Here is a 19,907-nt window from a genome sequence, read left to right on the forward strand (position 1 = left end):
ACAGCTTGCTCTCCATGTTGTACTGCTCAAGCTTGAGCATCACATAAACAGCCAGTGTGCAACATCCATGCTTGACCCCAACCAATGGAGGAGGCTTTGCTTCTAGCTTCCCACTGAACCCCCACATCTCCCAGAGTCTCTGTGTCTCAGCTTTGAAATACTCAATGACCGGGCTTTCTTGAACCCTTGGGAGGTTCCAAACATCACCACTTGAATGGAGTGGTTCCTCACCTCCAGACTGAGTGACCAAGCCCTACTGTGGCCCTGGACTCCCAGATTCAATCCCTAGCACTCAAGGGAGGGAGATTGAAGCACACCACCCACCCTTGGTCTCCTCACCTCAAGGATATCGGAGTTGGTGCGGCTCTCATGAGGCTCACTGTACTCTGTGTACTTGAGCAGGACGCGGTCCATGTCCGTGCTGGCATACTGGAAGAGCCGGTTGGTGCTGTTAAAGATGATAAGGGCAATCTCGCAGTCACACAGCACGCTCAACTCGTACGCCTTCTTCATCAGACCAAACTTCCGCTTGGTGAAGGTCACCTATGGAGGGAAAAGGTCAGAGATCAGCAGGGGTGGGAGTCTGGTTTCAGCATATCCCCCGTCAACCTTCAACAACTTTTATCAATGCACCACTGAAAGCATCCGTTCCAGATTCATCACAGTTTAGTGTGGCAACTGCTCTGCATGCGACTGTAGAGAGTTGTGGACACGCCTCAGCACATCACAGAACCAGCCTCCTCTCCCTGGATTCTGCCTCAATACAAAGCAAGCAGCATAATCAAAGACCCACCCAACCCGGATGTTCTTTCTCTCCTCTCCCATCAGGCAGAAGATATAAAACTCTGAAGTCACGTAGCATCATGCTCAAGGACAGATGTAAGCCAGGCTTCTTGGTACAGGTGTTGGTATAAACCAATTCCAATTCCACTGACAATGGGCTAAGAGAAGCCCACTGTGAACAGGACTGATGTTAACATATCAAAGGACCTGTCCTGTGACCAGCACATAGATACAATCACAAAGAAGGCACAGCAGCATCTTTACTTTCTTAGGAGATTAAGGAGGTTTGGTTTGTCAACGAGCCTTCTAACAAACTTCTCTAGATGTTCTGTTGGAAGGAGATATCTAGACTGGTTACATCATGGTCTGGTATGGCAATCTGAATACATAGGAATACAAGACGTTGTAGAGAGTAGTGGACTCAGCCCAATACAAAGATACATCCCTCCCCACCATTGGTAGTATATACAGGAGGGACTGCTTCAACAAGGCAACCTCCATCTTCAAAGATCTCCACCATCCGAGCCATGTTAACTTCTTGCAGCTCCCTTCAGGTAGGGGGTACAGAAAGAAGCCTGAAGTCCCACACCAGCAAATATTCAGTGCTTGAACCAACCTGTAAAATTCTAATCACCACCTCAGTATAGCAATACTGTGACCACTCTGATTTGTTCTAATTGTCTTCTTTCTTGTAAAAATTGTTTAATTTCTGGTTACGTCTTTCTCGTGAATGTTGTTTTGCTGATGTTGCGTGCCTGCGATGCGGCTGCAAGTTAAGTTTTTCATTGCATCTGTACACAAACGTACCTGTGCAGATGACAATAAACTCAACATTGTCTTTGAATGAACAAAAATAACTAACTCATTCTTGTTCAGCTTAAGCATAGATTCACATTCTCCCAGCCCATCGAAGCACTGTAAAAATCTAACCTTTGAATTTATGTAGCACCTACAATGTGGTAAAACATATAAACCACTCCTCAGGACTGGAAGTCCACTCTCCACACCCATCCGGGAAGTACAAGTCTGGGAATGTGGAGCAGGGCAGGATTTCAATGTGACCATCCATCTGCACAGGTGGGATGAGGGGTCTGCGGTGGCGAAGACGTTACATGGAGCCAAGACATCGCAGAGAGCCTCTGTGTGCAACATGGCATCTGGACAGACTGTGGTCTCATCAAATTCAACAGGACATGGAGCCAGCCACTCAACTCTTGGCGATGTCTTTAGCCAGATGATAGTGAATCTGTAGAATTCATCGCCACAGATGGCTATGGAGGCCAAGTCATTAGATATATTTAAGATCATAAGACATAGGAGCAGAATTAAGCCATTTGGTCCATTGAGTCTGTTCTGCCACTCTCTCATGGCTGATTTATTATCCAGCTCAACCCCATTTTCCTGCCTTCTCCCTGTAACCTTTCATACCCTGAAAAATCAAGAATCTATTAACCTCTGCTTTAAATAATCCCAAAGGCTTGGCCTCCCCAGCTGTCTATGGCAATGCATTCCACAGATTCAGCACCTTGCGGCTAAAGGAATTCATTCTCATCTCTGTTCTAAATGGATGTGCCTCTATTCTGAGGCTGTGCCCTCTGTTTCTAGACTCCCTGACTATTGGAAACATTGTCTTCATACCACTCCATCCAGGATCTAGGCCTTTCAATATTCAATAGACTTTATATATATATATATATATGTATATGTGTGTGTGTGTGTGTGTGTGTGTGTGTGTGTGTGTCTATATATATATATATATATATATATATAAATGCCTGGTTCATATTATTACTGTTTTCATGCTTGTTTGGGTTACAGTTGAAGACAAGAAAGAGGAGAAATGTGTGCCATCCAATTAGAATGGTCGGATTAAGGGATTAAGGAGAGGTGTCTCTGGTCTCTGGTGAGGGACCCTAAGGTTAGGCTTGGAGCTTTTGTTAGGGGGGGAGATGAAGAGGGAAGATGCTAGGGAGAACCGGTCGTGGCATACGATTCGGTGGGAGACCCGTTTGTTCGAGATGGATTGCGAGCGAAGTTTGGAAGGTGGTGTGGGCATTCACGCTGACCCAGGGCCCTACGTGCGAGTGACAGAGAAGTTCAAGATGAGCTCCAGCTTGTGCACATTTGACTGTTTAATTAGAATGGGCCCTTTTCTTTTTGTTTTTCTTTACTAACCCTTTAGTGAAGATTCATAAATATAATTCCTTTAATCATGTGCAGTGTACTGTGTGTTGTTTTGTGGCATTATTTTGTAACAGGGTAGCAAATGACACAGCATCCGCACAAACCAGGGTTTGGGGTGGGATCAAGCACTTATGGAGTTTGGTGGGGCTGGAGGTCATCTTTGATTTACGCAGCCAAAGAAACCAGGGTGTTTCATATATATATATATCCACAGGCTGGGTTGCATAGCGAGGTAATGTTCATGGACTCTTCACAAATCTGATGGCAGAGGGGAAGAATCTGTTCCTAAAACATTGAGTGTGTGTCTTAACATAGAACATAGAACAGTACAGCACACTACAGGCCCTTCTGCCCACAATGTTGTGCCGACCCTCAAACCCTGCCTCCCATAAAAGCCCCCACCTTAAATTCCTCCATATACATGTCTAGTAGTCTCTTAAACTTCACTAGTGTATCTGCCTCCACCACTGACTCAGGCAGTGCATTCCACGCACCAACCACTCTCTGAGTAAAAAACCTTTAATATCCCCCTTGAACTTCCCACCCCTTACCTTAAAGCCACGTCCTCGTGTATTGAGCAGCGGTGCCCTGGGGAAATGATGCTGGCTATCCACTCTATCTATTCCTCTTATTATCTTGTACACCTCTATCATGTCTCCTCTCATCCTCCTTCTCTCCAAAGAGTAAAGCCCTAGCTCCCTTAATCTTTGTTCATAATGCATACTCTCTAAACCAGGCAGCATCCTGGTAAATTTCCTCTGTACCTTTTCCAATGCTTCCACGTCCTTCCTATAGCCTTCAGGCTCCTGTACCTCCTCCCTGATGGTAGCAATGAGAAGACAGCACGTCCTGGGTGATGGGGGTCCTTAATGATGGATGAAGCCAGGTTAAGACATCGCCTTTTGAATATATCCTCGATGCTGCAGAATCTAGTGCCCATGATGGAGCCGGCTGACTTTACAATTTCCTGCAGCTTTTTCCAGTCCTGTACAGTGGCCCCTCCATACCAGACAGTGACACACCCAGTTTGAGTGCTCTCTATGGTACAACAGTTGAAATTGGTGCAAGTCTTTGGTGGCTGGTGACATACTAAATGTCAAACTCCTAATGAAATATAGTCACAGGTGTGCCTTCTTACTTGCATCAATACGTTGTGCCAGGACAGATCTTCAGAGATGTTGATACCCAGGAACTTGAAACTGTTCACTCTTTCCACTGCTTATCTGTCGACAAGGAATGGTGTGTGTTCCCTTGGCTTCCCCTTCCTGAAGTCAACAAGCAATTCCTTGGTCTTACTGATGCTGTGCAAGTTTGTTGTTTTGACACCACTCAATCAAGTGATCTATCTCACTCCTGTACACCTCTTTGTCACTTACTGAGATTCTGCCAACAACAGTTGTGTCATCGACAAATTTATAGATGGCATCTGGGCTGTGCCTAGCCACACAGTCATGAATGCAGAGAGAGAAGAGCAGTGGGTTAAGCACACACCCCTGAGGTGCGATAGTGTTGATTGCCAGTGAGGAGGAGATGTTTTCCCAATCCGCACCGACTCTGAGATAACTTGTAGAGTGAGTGCAGGGGTGGTGCACAAGTTACGAGCTCCTTCAAGGAGCTGGCATGGGGACTATGGGCTATGAACTCCCTCTGATCTGCTTCTACCAGCGCAGTCTGTGGGGGAGGTTGGGCTGTCTTTACCACCCACTGTCTGTACACAAAGGGCTGTTGTCAGCCCACAAGATCCTGGCGGTGTGAATGACACTCTGCACGTACAGCAGGAGTGTGACAACGCAGGCTGCACGGCTCCCCCGAGCCTCACACTCCCACTCCCATGCAGAATCTGCATTAACGTGTGCCCTCGAGCCAGCAGCCAGCCACTACTGCCCAGCACCAGTTACTGAGATAGCAGAGACCTTTGCATTTAAAACAACGCCAGTTACCAAAGTAAGTCTATTATTGATGTAGGTGCATGTTACCATTTACTACCTCGAGGTTCATTTTCTTGCAGGCATTCACAGGAAAATAGAGAAATACAACAGAATTTAAGAAAAGCTATACATCAATAAAGACTGACAAACAACCAATGTGCAAAAGCAGACACATTGTGCAAACAGACATTCTGTCTTTGGTTCCGGGACTGGCAACACGCGCCTCGGCAATGAATGGGCTCCGTGCTTAGGGACTCACTTTCGGGCACTCTGGTTTATGTTATTTGTTTACTATTTTTTAATCGTTTGCACTATTTGCTCCTTTTCACACATTGGATGTTTGACTGTCTTTGTTCTGTGGGGTTCTTCACGGATTCTGGTGTGTTTCTTTGTCTTGTGGCTGCCTGCAAGACGATGAGTTTCAGCATTGCATATGGGTACATACAATAATAAATGTATTATGGACTTTATGATCTGCCCTAACTGACGCCAAAAGTGATCCCACAAACCACCAGTGCGCCAAGGCATTGCTACGGACAGACCCTATGGCGTCTCCTCAGACAGGCCTAAACACAAGTGCAGGAGTGCAGCGGTTAACACGAGGCTTTACAGCGACTGTGATCAGGGTCAAATCCACCACTGTCTGTAAGGAGTTGGTACGTTTTCCCCGTGGACACACGGGTTTCTCCCAGGTGCTCTGCTTTCCTCCCACATTCTAAAGACGTGCGAGTTCGTAAGTTGTGGGCACACTCTGTTGGTGCTGGAAGCACGGTGGCACTTGCGGACCAGCAATAGCGGACCAAATTGGTCACTGACTGAATGTTTCGATGTACATGTCACAAATAAAGCTAATCTTTTAACACGAGATTCAGCAGATGCTGGAAATCTTGAGCAACACACACAAGGCGCTGGAGAAACAGAGCAAGTGAGGCAGCATTTATTGGGGGAGGCGGAGGAATAAATAATTGATTCTTCGGGCCAAGATCCTTCATTAGAACAGGAAAGGAAGGGGGAAGAGGCCAGGGGAAGAGGGTGGAGGAGGGGAAGGAGGACAATTTTAGAAGGTGATAGGTGAAACTGTAGTTGGGGGGGTGAAGGAAGGAACTGGGAGGTGACAGGTGAAGGAGCTAAAGGGCTGAAGAAGGAGCAATCTGAGAGGAGAGGAGAGTGACCATGGGAGAAAGGAGAGGAGGGGGGTGCCAGAGGGAGGTGATGAGCAGGTGAAGAGAAAATAAGGGGTGGGAGGAGAGCCAGAATGGGGAATGGAAGAGAGAAGGAGGATGGAAAAAGAGATGGTCTGCAGGGTGGACACTAAGTGTAAGCCTTCGGTAGCAGTGTACAGAGGCCAGGGAAAGAAAGAAAGAACATTCCTTCAGCTCCCCAGAAAATCCACAGTCACAGAGCTCATTTATAAATAAGAGACTTGCTGAACAGCAATTTGAAAAGGGGCAGAAACCGATACTTGGATGAGAATATCACAAGTCAAAGATAGCACCGAGAATGGGGGAACTTCACACATGGTAAATGACCGCTGGTTGACGGGGAGGCACCCGGTTCTGACTCCCACCGCAGCCTCGTCACTGAATGGGCACCGCTGCACTGGTCCTGTGACTGCTGACTCACAACCAGAAATTAGGCAAATTTCATGCAAATCAGATGGTTGTTTCTTTCTAAATTAATATGAAAACAGTGGATAATCTCATGGAAGGTTTTAGCTGGGCCAGAACTGACAGGGGGACCTTCATTGCCACAGCCCCTTCACAGTCTTGGGACATCCTACAGGAATCTAAGGACAAGGAAGGAGCTTCCGATGAGGGACACGTAGAAGGCAGGGCTCCAGCTTTACACAGCCAGGAGCATTGCAATACCAAGCACATCACCTGTTACAGAACAGAGAACAGAGAACAGTACACAGTATGGGTTCTTTGGCCAACCTGTATAAAACCTACTCTAAGATCTTTCTAAAGGTGCCCCAGGACCCACACCACCAGGTTCAGGAACAGCTACTACCCCTCAACTATCATGCTCTTGAACCAAAGGGGAGAACTTCACAGAACTATTCCCACAACCTATGGATTCACTTTCAAGGACTCTTCATTGCAGGTTCTCGTTATTTATTGTTTATTTATTTATTATTATTATTTCTTTCTTTTCCCTATTTGCACAGTCTGTTGACTTTCTGCACGCTGGTTGAATGCCCAGGTTTCTGGGATCTTTCACTGATCCTATTATGGTTATTATTCTATGGATTTATTGAGGATGTGCTCAAGAAATGAACCTCAGAGTTGTATATGGTGACCTATAACTAGTTTGATAGTAAACTTACTTTGAGCTTTGAACTTGAACCCTTCTCCCCCGCATAACCCTCCATTTTTCTATCAACCATGCGTCTCTAATGTATCTGTCTCCACCACCCACAGCAATGCATTCCACACACCCACCTCCCTCTGTGTAACAACCTACCTCTGACACTTCCCCTGTCCTTACCTCCAATCACCTCAAAATCACGTCCTCCCATATTAGCCATTTCTGCCCTGGGAAAACGTCTCTGACGGTACACTTAACCTATGCCTCTCACCACCTTATATGCACTATCAGGTCATCTCCCATCCTCCTTGGCCCCAATGAGAAAAGGCCGAGCCCACTTGACCTTCCTAGCAGTGGTTATTTTTGTGCAGGTGCTGACCCCTCCCCCCGGCCCTCTCTGCACACCAGTCTCCCCCTTGCCTCTCCGCACACTCTTCACCAGACTCCCCCTTGCCTCTCTGCACACTCTTCACCAGTCTCCCCCGGCCCACTCTGCACACTCTTCACCAGTCTCCCCCGGCCCTCTCCGCGCACTCTTCACCAGTCTCCCCCGGCCCTCTCTGCATACTCTTCACCAGTCTCCCCTGGCCCTCTCTGCACGCTCTTCACCAGTCTCTCCCGGCCCTCTCTGCACACTCTTCACCAGTCTCCCCCGACCCTCTCTACACACTCTTCACCAGTCTCCCCCTTGCTTCTCTGCACACTCTTCACCAGTCTCCCCCGGCCCTCTCTGCACACTCTTCACCAGTCTCCCCTGGCCCTCTCTGCACACTCTTCACCAGTCTCCCCCGGCCCTCTCTGCACACTCTTCACCAGTCTCCCCCGGCCCTCTCTGCACACTCTTCACCAGTCTCCCCCTGGCCCTCTCTGTACACTCTTCACCAGTCTCCCCCTGGCCTCTTTGCACACTCTTCACCAGTCTCCCCATGGACTCTCTGCACATTCTTCACCAGTCTCCCCCTATCCTCTCTGCACCTCCTCACCGGTCTCCCCATGGCCCTCTCTGCGCACTCTTCACCAGTCTCCCCCTAGCCCTCTCTGTGCACTCTTCACCAGTCTCCCCATGGCCCTGTCTACACACTCTTCACCAGTCTCCCCCGGCCCTCTCTGCACACTCTTCACCAGTCTCCCCCTGACCTCTCTGCACACTCTTCACCAATCTCCACCTGGCCTCTCTGCACACTCTTCACCAATCTCCACCTGGCCTCTCTGCACCTCCTCACCGGTCTCCCCATGGCCTCTCTACACACTCTTCACCAGTCTCCCCATGGCCCTCTCTACACACTTTTCACCAGTCTCCCCCAGCCCTCTCTGCGCACTCTTCACCAGTCTCCCCCGGCCCTCTCTGCACGCTCTTCACCAGTCTCCCCCGGCCCTCTCTGCACACTCTTCACCAGTTCCCCTTGGCTTCTCTGCACACTCTTCACCAGTCTCCCCTGGCCTCTCTGCACACTCTTCACCAGTTCCCCTTGGCCTCTCTGCACACTCTTCACCAGTCTCCCCCTGGCCTCTCTGCACACTCTTCACCAGTCTCCCCTTGGCCTCTCTGCACACTCTTCACCAGTCTCCCCCTGGCCCTCTCTGTACACTCTTCACCAGTCTCCCCCTGGCCTCTTTGCACACTCTTCACCAGTCTCCCCATGGACTCTCTGCACATTCTTCACCAGTCTCCCCCTATCCTCTCTGCACCTCCTCACCGGTCTCCCCATGGCCCTCTCTGCGCACTCTTCACCAGTCTCCCCCTAGCCCTCTCTGTGCACTCTTCACCAGTCTCCCCATGGCCCTGTCTACACACTCTTCACCAGTCTCCCCCGGCCCTCTCTGCACACTCTTCACCAATCTCCACCTGGCCTCTCTGCACACTCTTCACCAATCTCCACCTGGCGCCTCTGCACCTCCTCACCGGTCTCCCCATGGCCTCTCTACACACTCTTCACCAGTCTCCCCATGGCCCTCTCTACACACTTTTCACCAGTCTCCCCCAGCCCTCTCTGCGCACTCTTCACCAGTCTCCCCCGGCCCTCTCTGCACGCTCTTCACCAGTCTCCCCCGGCCCTCTCTGCACACTCTTCACCAGTTCCCCTTGGCTTCTCTGCACACTCTTCACCAGTCTCCCCTGGCCTCTCTGCACACTCTTCACCAGTTCCCCTTGGCCTCTCTGCACACTCTTCACCAGTCTCCCCCTGGCCTCTCTGCACACTCTTCACCAGTCTCCCCTTGGCCTCTCTGCACACTCTTCACCAGTCTCCCCTTGGCCTCTCTGCACACTCTTCACCAGTCTCCCTATGGCCCTCTCTGCACACTCTTCACCAGTCTCCCCCTGCCCTCTCTGCACACCCTTCACCAGTCTCCCCCTGGCCCTCTCTGCACACTCTTCACCAGTCTCCCCATGGCCTCTCTGCACACTCTTCACCAGTCTCCCCCTGCACAGATGCTTCTGTTTTATGGGACTCCCTCCTTCCCAGTGAGTTCCAACTCTCTCAGGTAGAGGAAGTTTCTCCTGACGTGTTCATTAATGGTTATCAACTATTTTTGGTCAGATTCTTTAGAGAGTCAGAGTGGGCAATTCACCGGCTCCTCCACGTTTGCAGTGATACCACTTCAGCAGAGTGGTGCTGGGTTGTCAGCATTACTTCATAGCACCGATGCCAGCCAGGCCTGGAGCACACAGGGCTAAGAAATGACTGACCTCTATTTCCCGTCTGTGATCCTGTCTACCTGATGTCAAAAAGCCTGTGGGCCATTGACCATTGTTGACTGACATCTGTTGAATGTTATTCTGGTGTTTGTGGGACCTCGTGGAGTGCAAGTTGTGCCCTGCTGTTTGCTTGTCACCACATTAACTACACTATTGGTATATTAAACTGATAACTCAACTGGTTTCTTGGGTGGATGTAAAAGACCTTAAAACATCGTTGGGTACTCCTGCACCAGAATCTCTTCCACTACCAATACCAACAGTTCCACAGGCACCTGCTCGGGAACCCCCACTCTTTGTGACTTTGTATGAGGAACTGGAAGGTTGGGTTGGGCAGGACATTTGAGCAGAAGCTCCCCACGGCTCTGTAATATGATGCCACTTGTATAAATGTACACCAAGACTCCACTGACACAGAGTGATCACCACCCCCCCCCCCCACTACGTAAACCTTGTGGATAGGGGAAGACTCCAATCTTAGCTGTCACCTGGGAACTCCACTGGTAGGCCTAGCATGGAATATGGGCAACGTCACCAGACAGAAGTTCAGTGCCACCCAAAAGCGCAAATTCCCACAACAAACAAACATTTCAACCTTTCCTTAATCCTGAGATCGTGATTAGCGTTTCGCTAATCATTGCTAAGTGATCCCAAGCAGAAGGGAACTGGGCTCTGGGTTGGCCCGGTCCTGTCCATAGACCCACACCCATGAGGCAGTTCCAGGAACCACATCAGCAGAACCTCAATCGGAACAGTATGGTGGCAGAGGAAGTGGTTCAAGGAGGATATTGAGAGATTTGTTAAACAAATTGCCTGGAGAAGGATTAGTAAGCGAATTCAGCTCCCACAGACTCTGAGAGCAATGTCTGGTTTACAAAGTTCGTGAAGACAGCTCAACTGAATAAAGAGTTTTCATGGCTAAGGTTCAACCCCCTGATCACTGCTCTCCTAGACCTGCAGGTTCTCAGCACTACCAAGCTGCCTGACACTCGGTGCGGGCATTCAGGCTAAACCCTGGAGATAACCTCAGCAAGGCAGCGGGAGATGAGGGGTATCTCATTAAAACCTATTGAAATATACGCTGTATGTTTCCTATAGTGGGAGAGATTAGGACCAGAGGGCACAGCCTCAGAATAGAGGGATGTTCATTTTGAACAGTGATAAAGAGGTATTTCTTTAGCTAAAGAATGTTGAATCTGATGAACTCATTGCCACAGATGGCTGTGGAGGCCAAGTTATTGAGTATATTTAAAATGGAGGTTGACAAGTTCATGATTAGTCAGGATATCAAAGGTTAAGAGGAGAAGGCAGCAGAAAGGGGTTGATAGGGAAAATAAATCAGCCATGATGGAATGTGAGGATGGGCTGAATGGACTAATTCTGTTCTTGTCTTATGGCCTGATAAAAATAGAGCCAGCAAGTCATTTGTGGGTTGCACCTTGAGCCTGGGAATGTGAGTACCTGTCGATTCCTCTGGTCAACAATCCGGGAGATCTGAATCTTCTTTCTTCCCATTTTCCACTCTTTGATTATCCTACCGTCCGTCTCTCTGACGTTTCAAATTCAGGTAGAGGTTTCGTTTGTTGTCATTACCTGAGGTTCATTGGAGAGGGAGGATGGAAATTAATCCAAATTAGTAAATAATAAACCATACTATTTACTCAATACTTAACTTGTATCAACATCTAATTACATCTACTAAACTTGACCAATCATTTGCGAATCCCGATTCACAATAGAAACCTCAAATCAACATGACAAGAGGACCATTGGATCCTGATGCTTTTGTGATCCAAAGGTTCTCTGGAGATTGTATAAGATGTTGGTGAGGCCTAATTTGGAGTATTGTGTGCAGTTTTGGTCACCTACTGCAAATATCAATAAGATTGAAAGAGTACAAACAGAATCTACAAGGATGTTGCCAGGACTTGAGGACCTGAGTTATAGGAAAAGGTTGAATAAGTTAAGACTTCCTTCTCTGAAGCATTTAGAGCATTGAGGGGAGATTTGATAGAGGTATACAAAATTATGACGGGTATAGATAGGGTAAAGGCAAGCAGGCTCCTACCAGTGAAGCTGGATGAGACTACAAGCAGAAGTCATGGGTTAAGAATAAAGGTGAAATGTTTAAGGGGACCATGAGGGGGAAAACTTCATTCAGGAGGTCATGAGCGTGTGGAACGAGCTGCCAGTATAAGAAGTTTGGATAGGTACATGGATGGAGGGTGTGGAGGGCTGTGGTCCCAGAGCAGGTCAATGGGACTAGGCAGTTCAAATGGTTTTGGCGTGGACGAGATAGGCCAAAGAGTCTGTTTCTGTGCTGTAGTGTTCTATGACTGCAAGTCAAGAACGAGACTTCAAGCTTGCTGCTTACAATTTTTTCTATTAAGTGTTAGAAGTGTGGAAAATGAACAAGAAAGAGGAGCCAAGAGAACAAGCAAACAACCAAAGGAAAAAGAACTCGTGGTCATCTCATACACAGAGCCAGGCCAGTGGTAACAACATTACAGTGATTACAATTAAACCTAAAGAGTAGCCACGTTCAAGTGTCATCACACCTACTGCAAAACTGAGCAGCTTCTGCAAAAATAAAGAAGAAACTGTAGTGTAGTTACTGGAAATTTCACTGAACATTTACTTGTATCTAGGTGATTATATAAAAGTACAAGCAATCATACGAAGACAAAACTGCAAAAAAAGCAATTCTACAACCCAGTCCAAAAAGAGAAGTACTCCATCTCACAACACGTTACCCAGGAGAGAAATTCCCAAAGAAATTCCCAGAGCGTTCGTGGCAGACAAAGGACTCTTGGAAGCAGTTTGTTTAACTACCAACTAACTCTGCAAAGAGAGCACGGTTCAGCTGACAACGTTTCATTAGACAGAAACATACCACATACAATCAGCCAGCCTGCACTCACAACTAGAGAGATTGGTTGGCTTGTGTCAGGAGATACAGTTTTCCTGTTTCAATGGTCAATGGAATTCACTAGACCACATGACCGTAGGACAAAGGAGCAAAATTAGATCATTCGGCCCATCGAGTCTGCTGCACCATTCAATCATGGCTCATTTATTATCCCTCTCAAACATATTCTCCTGCCTTCTTCCCGTAACCTTTAACACCCTGATTAACCAAGAACCTACCAACCTCCCCTTCGAATATACCCAATGACTCGGTCTCCACAGCTGTCCATGGCAATGAATTCCACAGATTCATTACCGTTTGGCTAAAGAAGTTCCTGCTCATCACTGTTCTAAAGGGACGTCTCTCTATACTGAGGCTGTTTCCTCCCTCACTATAGGAAACATCCTCTCCATATCCACTCTATAGGAAACATCCTCGCTATATCCACTCTATAGGAAACATCCTCGCCATATCCACTCTATAGGAAACATCCTCTCCATATCCACTCTATAGGAAACATCCTCTCCATATCCACTCTATCCACTCTATCCAGTCCTTTCAAAATTTGATAGGTTTCAATGAGATTCCCCTCATTCTCCAAACTCCAGTGAGTACAGGCCGAGAGCCATCAAACACTCCGCATACATTAACCCCTTCATTTGCAGAATCATTGTCATGACCATCCTCGGGAGGAATGGACTGAAGGTGATGCTGAAATCAGGTCTGTAGGCTGTTGGCTGCAGTGTCCAGATTTGCAAGCTGGGGTCAGGGGAAGTAACAGAAGAGGTCCTGAAGAGTGAAATGTAATGTTGGAATGAGGTGTAATTCAAAAGTCAAAGGAAAGTTATGATCAAAGTATGCATAGTTATTTGCCACCATAAACTACTTTAACATTTATTTCCTTGAAGGCATTTTCTAAAATATATAAAAAAAATACATTTCAGGCAACAATTAGCACAGAAAAATGCCCATCCATCCATTTCATCCATGCTGACTGAGCTGCCTACCCCAGTTGATCCCATTTACTCTCTTTGGCCTATATCTCTACAACCAGGACCTCCCAACCTGATTAAAGCTCTCAGCCTGAAAAGGCAACTGCTTACTCTTTTCATTCTAGGATGAGGGAGATGTCTTCCTTTTTTAAAGAAAGGGGCTTCCCTTCCTCCACTATCAACTCTGCTCTTAAACGCATCTCCCCCATTTCACGTACATCTGCTCTCACTCCATCCTCCTGCCACCCCACTAGGAATAGGGTTCCCCTGGTCCTCACCTACCACCCCACCAGCCTCCGGGTCCAACATATTATTCTCCGTAACTTCCGCCACCTCCAACGGGATCCCACCACTAAGCACACCTTTCTCTACCCCGCTCTCTCTGCATTCCGCAGGGATCGCTCCCTACGCGACTCCCTTGTCCATTCGTCCCCCCCATCCCTCCCCACTGATTTCCCTCCTGGCACTTATCCGTGTAAGCGGAACAAGTGCTACACATGCCCTTACACTGCCTCCCTTACCACCATTCAGGGCCCCAAACAGTCCTTCCAGGTGAGGCGACACTTCACCTGTGAGTTGGCTGGGGTGATATACTGCGTCCGGTACTCCCGATGTGGCCTTTTATATATTGGCAAGACCCGACTCAGACTGGGAGACCGCTTTGCTGAACACCTACGCTCTGTCCGCCAGAGAAAGCAGGATCTCCCAGTGGCCACACATTTTAATTCCACATCCCATTCCCATTCTGACATGTCTATCCACGGCCTCCTCTACTGTCAAGATGAAGCCACACTCAGGTTGGAGGAACAACACCTTATATTCCATCTGGGTAGCCTCCAACCTGATGGCATGAACATTGACTTCTCTAACTTCCACTAATGCCCCACCTCCCCCTCATACCCCATCTGTTACTTATTTTTATGCACACATTCTTCCTCTCACTCTCCTTTTTCTCCCTCTGTCCCTCTGAATATACCCCTTGCCCATCCTCTGGGTCCTCCCCCCCCCTTGTCTTTCTTCCCGGACCTCCTGTCCCATGATCCTCTCGTATCCCTTTTGCCTATCACCTGTCCAGCTCTTGGCTCCATCCCTCCCCCTCCTGTCTTCTCCTATCATTTTGCATCTCCCCTCCCCCTCCAACTTTCAAATCCCTTACTCGCTCTTCCTTCAGTTAGTCCTGACGAAGGGTCTCGGCCTGAAACGTCGACTGCACCTCTTCCTAGAGATGCTGCCTGGCCTGCTGCGTTCACCAGCAACTTTTATGTGTGTTGCTTACTCTTTTCCATAGATACTGTCTGGCCTGCTGAGTTCCTCCAGCATCTTGTGTGTGTTGCTTGGATTTCCAGCATCTGCAGATTTTCTCTTGTTGGCAATTGAGTCCAACTTGCTACCTCATTTTGAATGCCAAGCGACTGAACCATCTTTACCAACCTCCCCATGCGGTACCTTGCCAAATGCCTTACTGAGGTCCACCTACAGCCTTGCCTTCAGCAAATTTCCTGGTAAATTTCTCAAAAAACTCTTTAATATTGTGTAAACATGACCCACCATGAACAAAGCCATGCCAACTATCCTTAATCAGTCAATGTCTATCCAAATACATATTCAGTCCTTTAGAATACTTTCCAATAACTTACCCACCACTGATGTCAGGTTCACCAGCATACAATTTCCTGGTTTACTTTTAGAGCCTTTCTTGAACAGCGGAACAACACTGGTTATCCGCCAATTCTGCAGCACCCCACCTGTATGCTAGGGCCCCGGCAATTTCTGCACTTGCCTTCCGCAGGGTCCAAAAAAGCACCTTGTCAGGTCCTGGAGATTTATCCACCCTGATTTGCTTCAGGACAGCAAACACCTCTCCCTCTGTACTCTGTATCGGGTTCATGAAGATGATACTGCTTTGCCTCACTTCTATATACTCTGGCCATTGGGAAAGACCCTTTATTCTGTCTCCTGAATAAGTACAGCTGCAAAGAATTCATTTAGGATCTCCCCCATCTCTTTTGGCTCCACATGTAGATTGCCATTCTGGTTTCCAGAGACCCAGTTTTGTTCCTTACAATCCTTTTCTCTTAACATACCTGTGGAATCCATTAGGATTCTCCTTCACAATCAAGAGAAAATCTGCAGATGCTGGAAATGCAAGCAACATACACAAAATGCTGGAGGAACTCAGCAGGCCAGGCAGCATCTGGGAAATGAGTACAGTCGATGTTTTGGACCAAAACCCTTCGGCAGGACTGGACAATCCAATCACAAACAAGAGAAAATCTGCAGATGCCGGAAATCTGAGCAACAGACACAAAATGCTGGAGGAACTCAGCAGGTCAGGCAGCATCCTACATCTTTGCCTTTTTTCTGACGGGGACATACAAGCCTTATACTGTCAAAATTTCACTTTTGAAGGCCTCCCATTTGCCAGAAAACAGCCTGTCCCACTTCACACCTGCCAGGTCCTTTCTGATATCATTAAAATTGGCCTGTCTCCAATTTTGAATGTCAGCTCGCCAACCGGACCTATTCTCTTGCACATTTACTTTGAAACTAATAGCATTGCGATCATTTAGGTACAGTGTTGCCCAACACAAACTCCTGTCACTTGCTCTCTCTCATTCCCTAATAGCAGATCACCCCGCTGTTCAAACAGTGCTACTCCAAGGCACTGCAGCTCCCCCGCTGTTCAAATGCTGCTGAGAGAACTTTTACAGGGTGGCAGACAGGGTCTTGGTCCTTCTAACAGTGCGAAGCTCCCTATTGTACTGTGAGACCTGATTGCCCCTTGTTCCGAAGAGAATTCCAAAAGATCCAGGAACCCATTAACACTACCTCACTATTCTGCTCATTTTTTGCACTATTGAATTGTTTTTATATATAATTATGTAACACAGTGATTTTTATGTATTTGGCAGAAGAAATTTCAGGGCATATGTTCGTGATAATGAAAGTGACGGTGCTCTCCACGGTACTTGTGTAAGCTGACACGAGAGTACACACCCCAAAACTGGTCAATTTGTTTGACACCCAAGCATGAGAACAGGTTTGTACAAACACCAGGCGCTCTCTATGCACGCAGATTGTTGCCACTCTGTGCCTGAATAAGTCCATCAGCGTCCTAGGGCAAACAATGGCTATTAACCTAGACTGGGATACAGTTTCTTCCCTCAGGCTGTGAGGCTAATGAGTACCCTGTCACCACAGAGGTCTCGTCACTAGCACAGTGAGCTGTTTACTGTTTACCTGTGCTGCACACGATATGCATTTTAAATTGTACTTTATTATCCTACAAAATCCTGCAGAAAGTAGTGGATATGGCCCAGTCCATCACAGGTAAAGCCCTCCCCACCACTGGGCACATCTACATGGAGCGTTGTTGCAGGAATGCAGCATCCGTCCTCAGTGACCCCCACTACCCAGGACACGCTGCCATCAGGAGCCTCAGGACTCTCACCACCAGGCTCAGGAACAGTTATTACCCCTCAACCATCAGGCTCCTGAACCAGACAGGATAGCTTCACTCAGCCCATCACTGAACTGTTCCCACAACCCATGGATCCACTTTCAAGGACTCTTCTTCTCATGTTCTCACTATTTATTGCTTATTTTTATTATTCTTTCATTTTTTTTCTTTTGTATTTGTGGTTTGTTCGCCCTTTTGGGTGTGGTCTTTCATCAATTCTATTATAATAATTGGATTTATTGAGTATGCCCACAAGAAACCCATCTTAGAGTTGTACTTCGATAATAAATTTACTTTGAACTTTGTACTTCAATACTTTGTTTTATGTGCTGTGTGTGATACATGTTTTGTGGGTGCACTGTGAACTGGAGGAACATTGTTTTGTTTGGTTGTATATACGTATGTACAATCAGATGACAATAAACTTGAACTTGTTTGGGCAACAAAGAGGAACTGCCACTCTCACCCACGAGTCAACAACTCAAGCCATCAATGTTCCAGTGCAGGTCAGTCAGCACATGGGTGGACAGTGAAGAGGACTTAACTGCACTGTACACTTCGTCACAGAGCCAGCAACACCATTGAGATGAGAAGCCAGCTCTTGCAGTATTGCTGCCCTGTAAAATATGTTCCCAAGATATTATCAGGATGCAACAAAGAGTTGGGTCTTCTTTGGTGATTCCCAACATTAATCCGGGGAATCTCGAGGGAGTTCACTCTCTAACTTGTGCTGTTCCTGTCCAGGACGCAAGACAGGATGGTGATGAAGGCAGTTAACTCTGTCTAACACGTTATCCCTGCCCAGGACATCTGCAGGATTGTGTAGAAGGTGGTTTACTCTGTCAAACTCACACGGTCCCTGTCCAGACAACCTGCAGGATGGTGTTTACTCTAACCCATTCAAGATTCAAGATTGCTTAATGTCATTTCCAGCATACAAGTGTGAAGAACAAAATAATTGTTACTCCGGATCTGATGCAGCACAAAAAAAACACAATAAGAAAAGGAATACATTAATAATATCAACACAATAAATATAAATACACAAAATAATTTATATACATAGGTTGATTGTATGTCCATAAAGTGACACTAGGCACAGGAGTGTCTGTACATAGGTGACTCTGACAGGAAATTAGATTAGATTAGATTATGAGGACACGCAGTCCTCTTTTATTGTCATTTAGTAATGCCTTTGCATTAAATGATACAATGTTCCTCCAGTGTGATATCACAGAAACAGAAGACAGACCAAGACTGAAAAACTGACAAAACCCACATAATTATAACATATAGTTACAACAGTGCAAGCAATACTGTAATTTGATAAAGACCATGGGCATGGTTAAAAAAAAAGTCTCAAAGTCTCTCAAAAGTCCCAACATCTCGCGCAGATGGTAGAAGGAAGAAAACTCTCCCTGCCATGAGCTTCCAGCGCCGCAAACTTGCCGATGCAGCATCCTGGAAGCACCCGAACACAGTCCAACTCTGAGTCCGTCCAAAAACTTTGAGTCTCTGACCAGCCCTCCGACACCGAGCACTGAGCACCATCTCTGCCGAATGCTTCGACCCCAGCCCTGGCCGCCAGTAACAGGCAAAGCCGAGGATTTGGGGCCTTTCCCTCCAGAGATTCTTGATCGCACAGTAGCAGCGGCAGCGAACCGGGCATTTCAGAAGTTTCTCCAGATGTTCCTCTGTGCTTCTCACGTCTGTCTCCATCAAATCAGGATTGTGCACGGCCCCTACTTACAAATACCGATATCATTCACCGGAGAGGCCGCGCGCGCTGTGTCATGCCGCCATCTTCTCCTCCCTAATAAAGTTGTGATGGTGGGGGTGTGGAGGGCTGGGTTAGTGGGTGGAGGTGTTGATCAGCCTCACTGCTTGGGGAGAGTAACTGCTTTTGAGTCTGGCAGTCCTGGTGTGGATGCTACATAACCTCCTCCCCGATGGGAGTAGGACAAACACATGCAGGGTGGGTGAGATCCTTCACAATGTTACTGGCCCTTCCCTGGCACCTTTCTGTATATATACCGTTGATGGTGCCAGAGATCATTGGGCAGCATTGCCTACCTGTTGTGGAGCCCTCCTGCCGCTGTCCAGAGTACCAGCAGGACGGTGTAGATGGAACTATAATCTGCATCAAATCGACTTTTTCACAAACCTTTATTTTAGTGAAACAGATTTCTCAAGCCACTGATTATGCAATGGGAGTGGAGATAGCTCACACCCAGTTAGAACGGTCAGACTCAGGCCTTCTGTGGAGAATTGGCTTGGTTCACACGGTAACAAATTGTCAAAAGGGGAAGCACACATTCTGAATGTTTCCTCAGAGTGATGACACCCCATCGTCAATTTTTCACAGTTTGGAAATGACCAGCCACACTTTGGGTACGAGGGGAGTACAATAAATCTGTGCTAACTCTGAATAAACTACAGATTCCACTTCACTTGACTGTCTGCATCGAAGGAGCGAGTCCAACCAACGTGACTCAGGAGAAAGGACTGACCCTCTGTTGGGAGTTTGATGGGGCAGTGCAGAGTGAACTCAAATGGGTCCATTTTAAACTTGTTTCCTTCGAGGGGACACATGGAAAATACTTTGTTTTCATCTACTCCGGAAGTGTGAGGTGAGAGTCTTTGGAAG

General features: G+C 47.4%; 1 protein-coding gene across 1 annotated transcript in view; it reads right to left on the minus strand.

Moving 5' to 3' along the window:
* The window catches only part of mef2b (myocyte enhancer factor 2b), a 140,060-nt gene that overhangs the window by 48,745 nt on the left and 71,408 nt on the right, over window positions 1–19,907 (minus strand). The window contains exons 3-4 of the mRNA XM_063032301.1: window positions 11,362–11,493; window positions 340–543 (exon numbers count right to left, since the gene is read on the minus strand). Of these exons, the coding sequence (XP_062888371.1) occupies window positions 340–543; window positions 11,362–11,415 (258 nt within the window). The 5' untranslated portion in view covers window positions 11,416–11,493. The remainder of the gene's footprint in view (window positions 1–339; window positions 544–11,361; window positions 11,494–19,907) is intronic.

The sequence above is a fragment of the Mobula hypostoma genome, chromosome 24, assembly GCF_963921235.1.
Source record: "Mobula hypostoma chromosome 24, sMobHyp1.1, whole genome shotgun sequence".
Taxonomy (NCBI): domain Eukaryota; kingdom Metazoa; phylum Chordata; class Chondrichthyes; order Myliobatiformes; family Myliobatidae; genus Mobula; species Mobula hypostoma.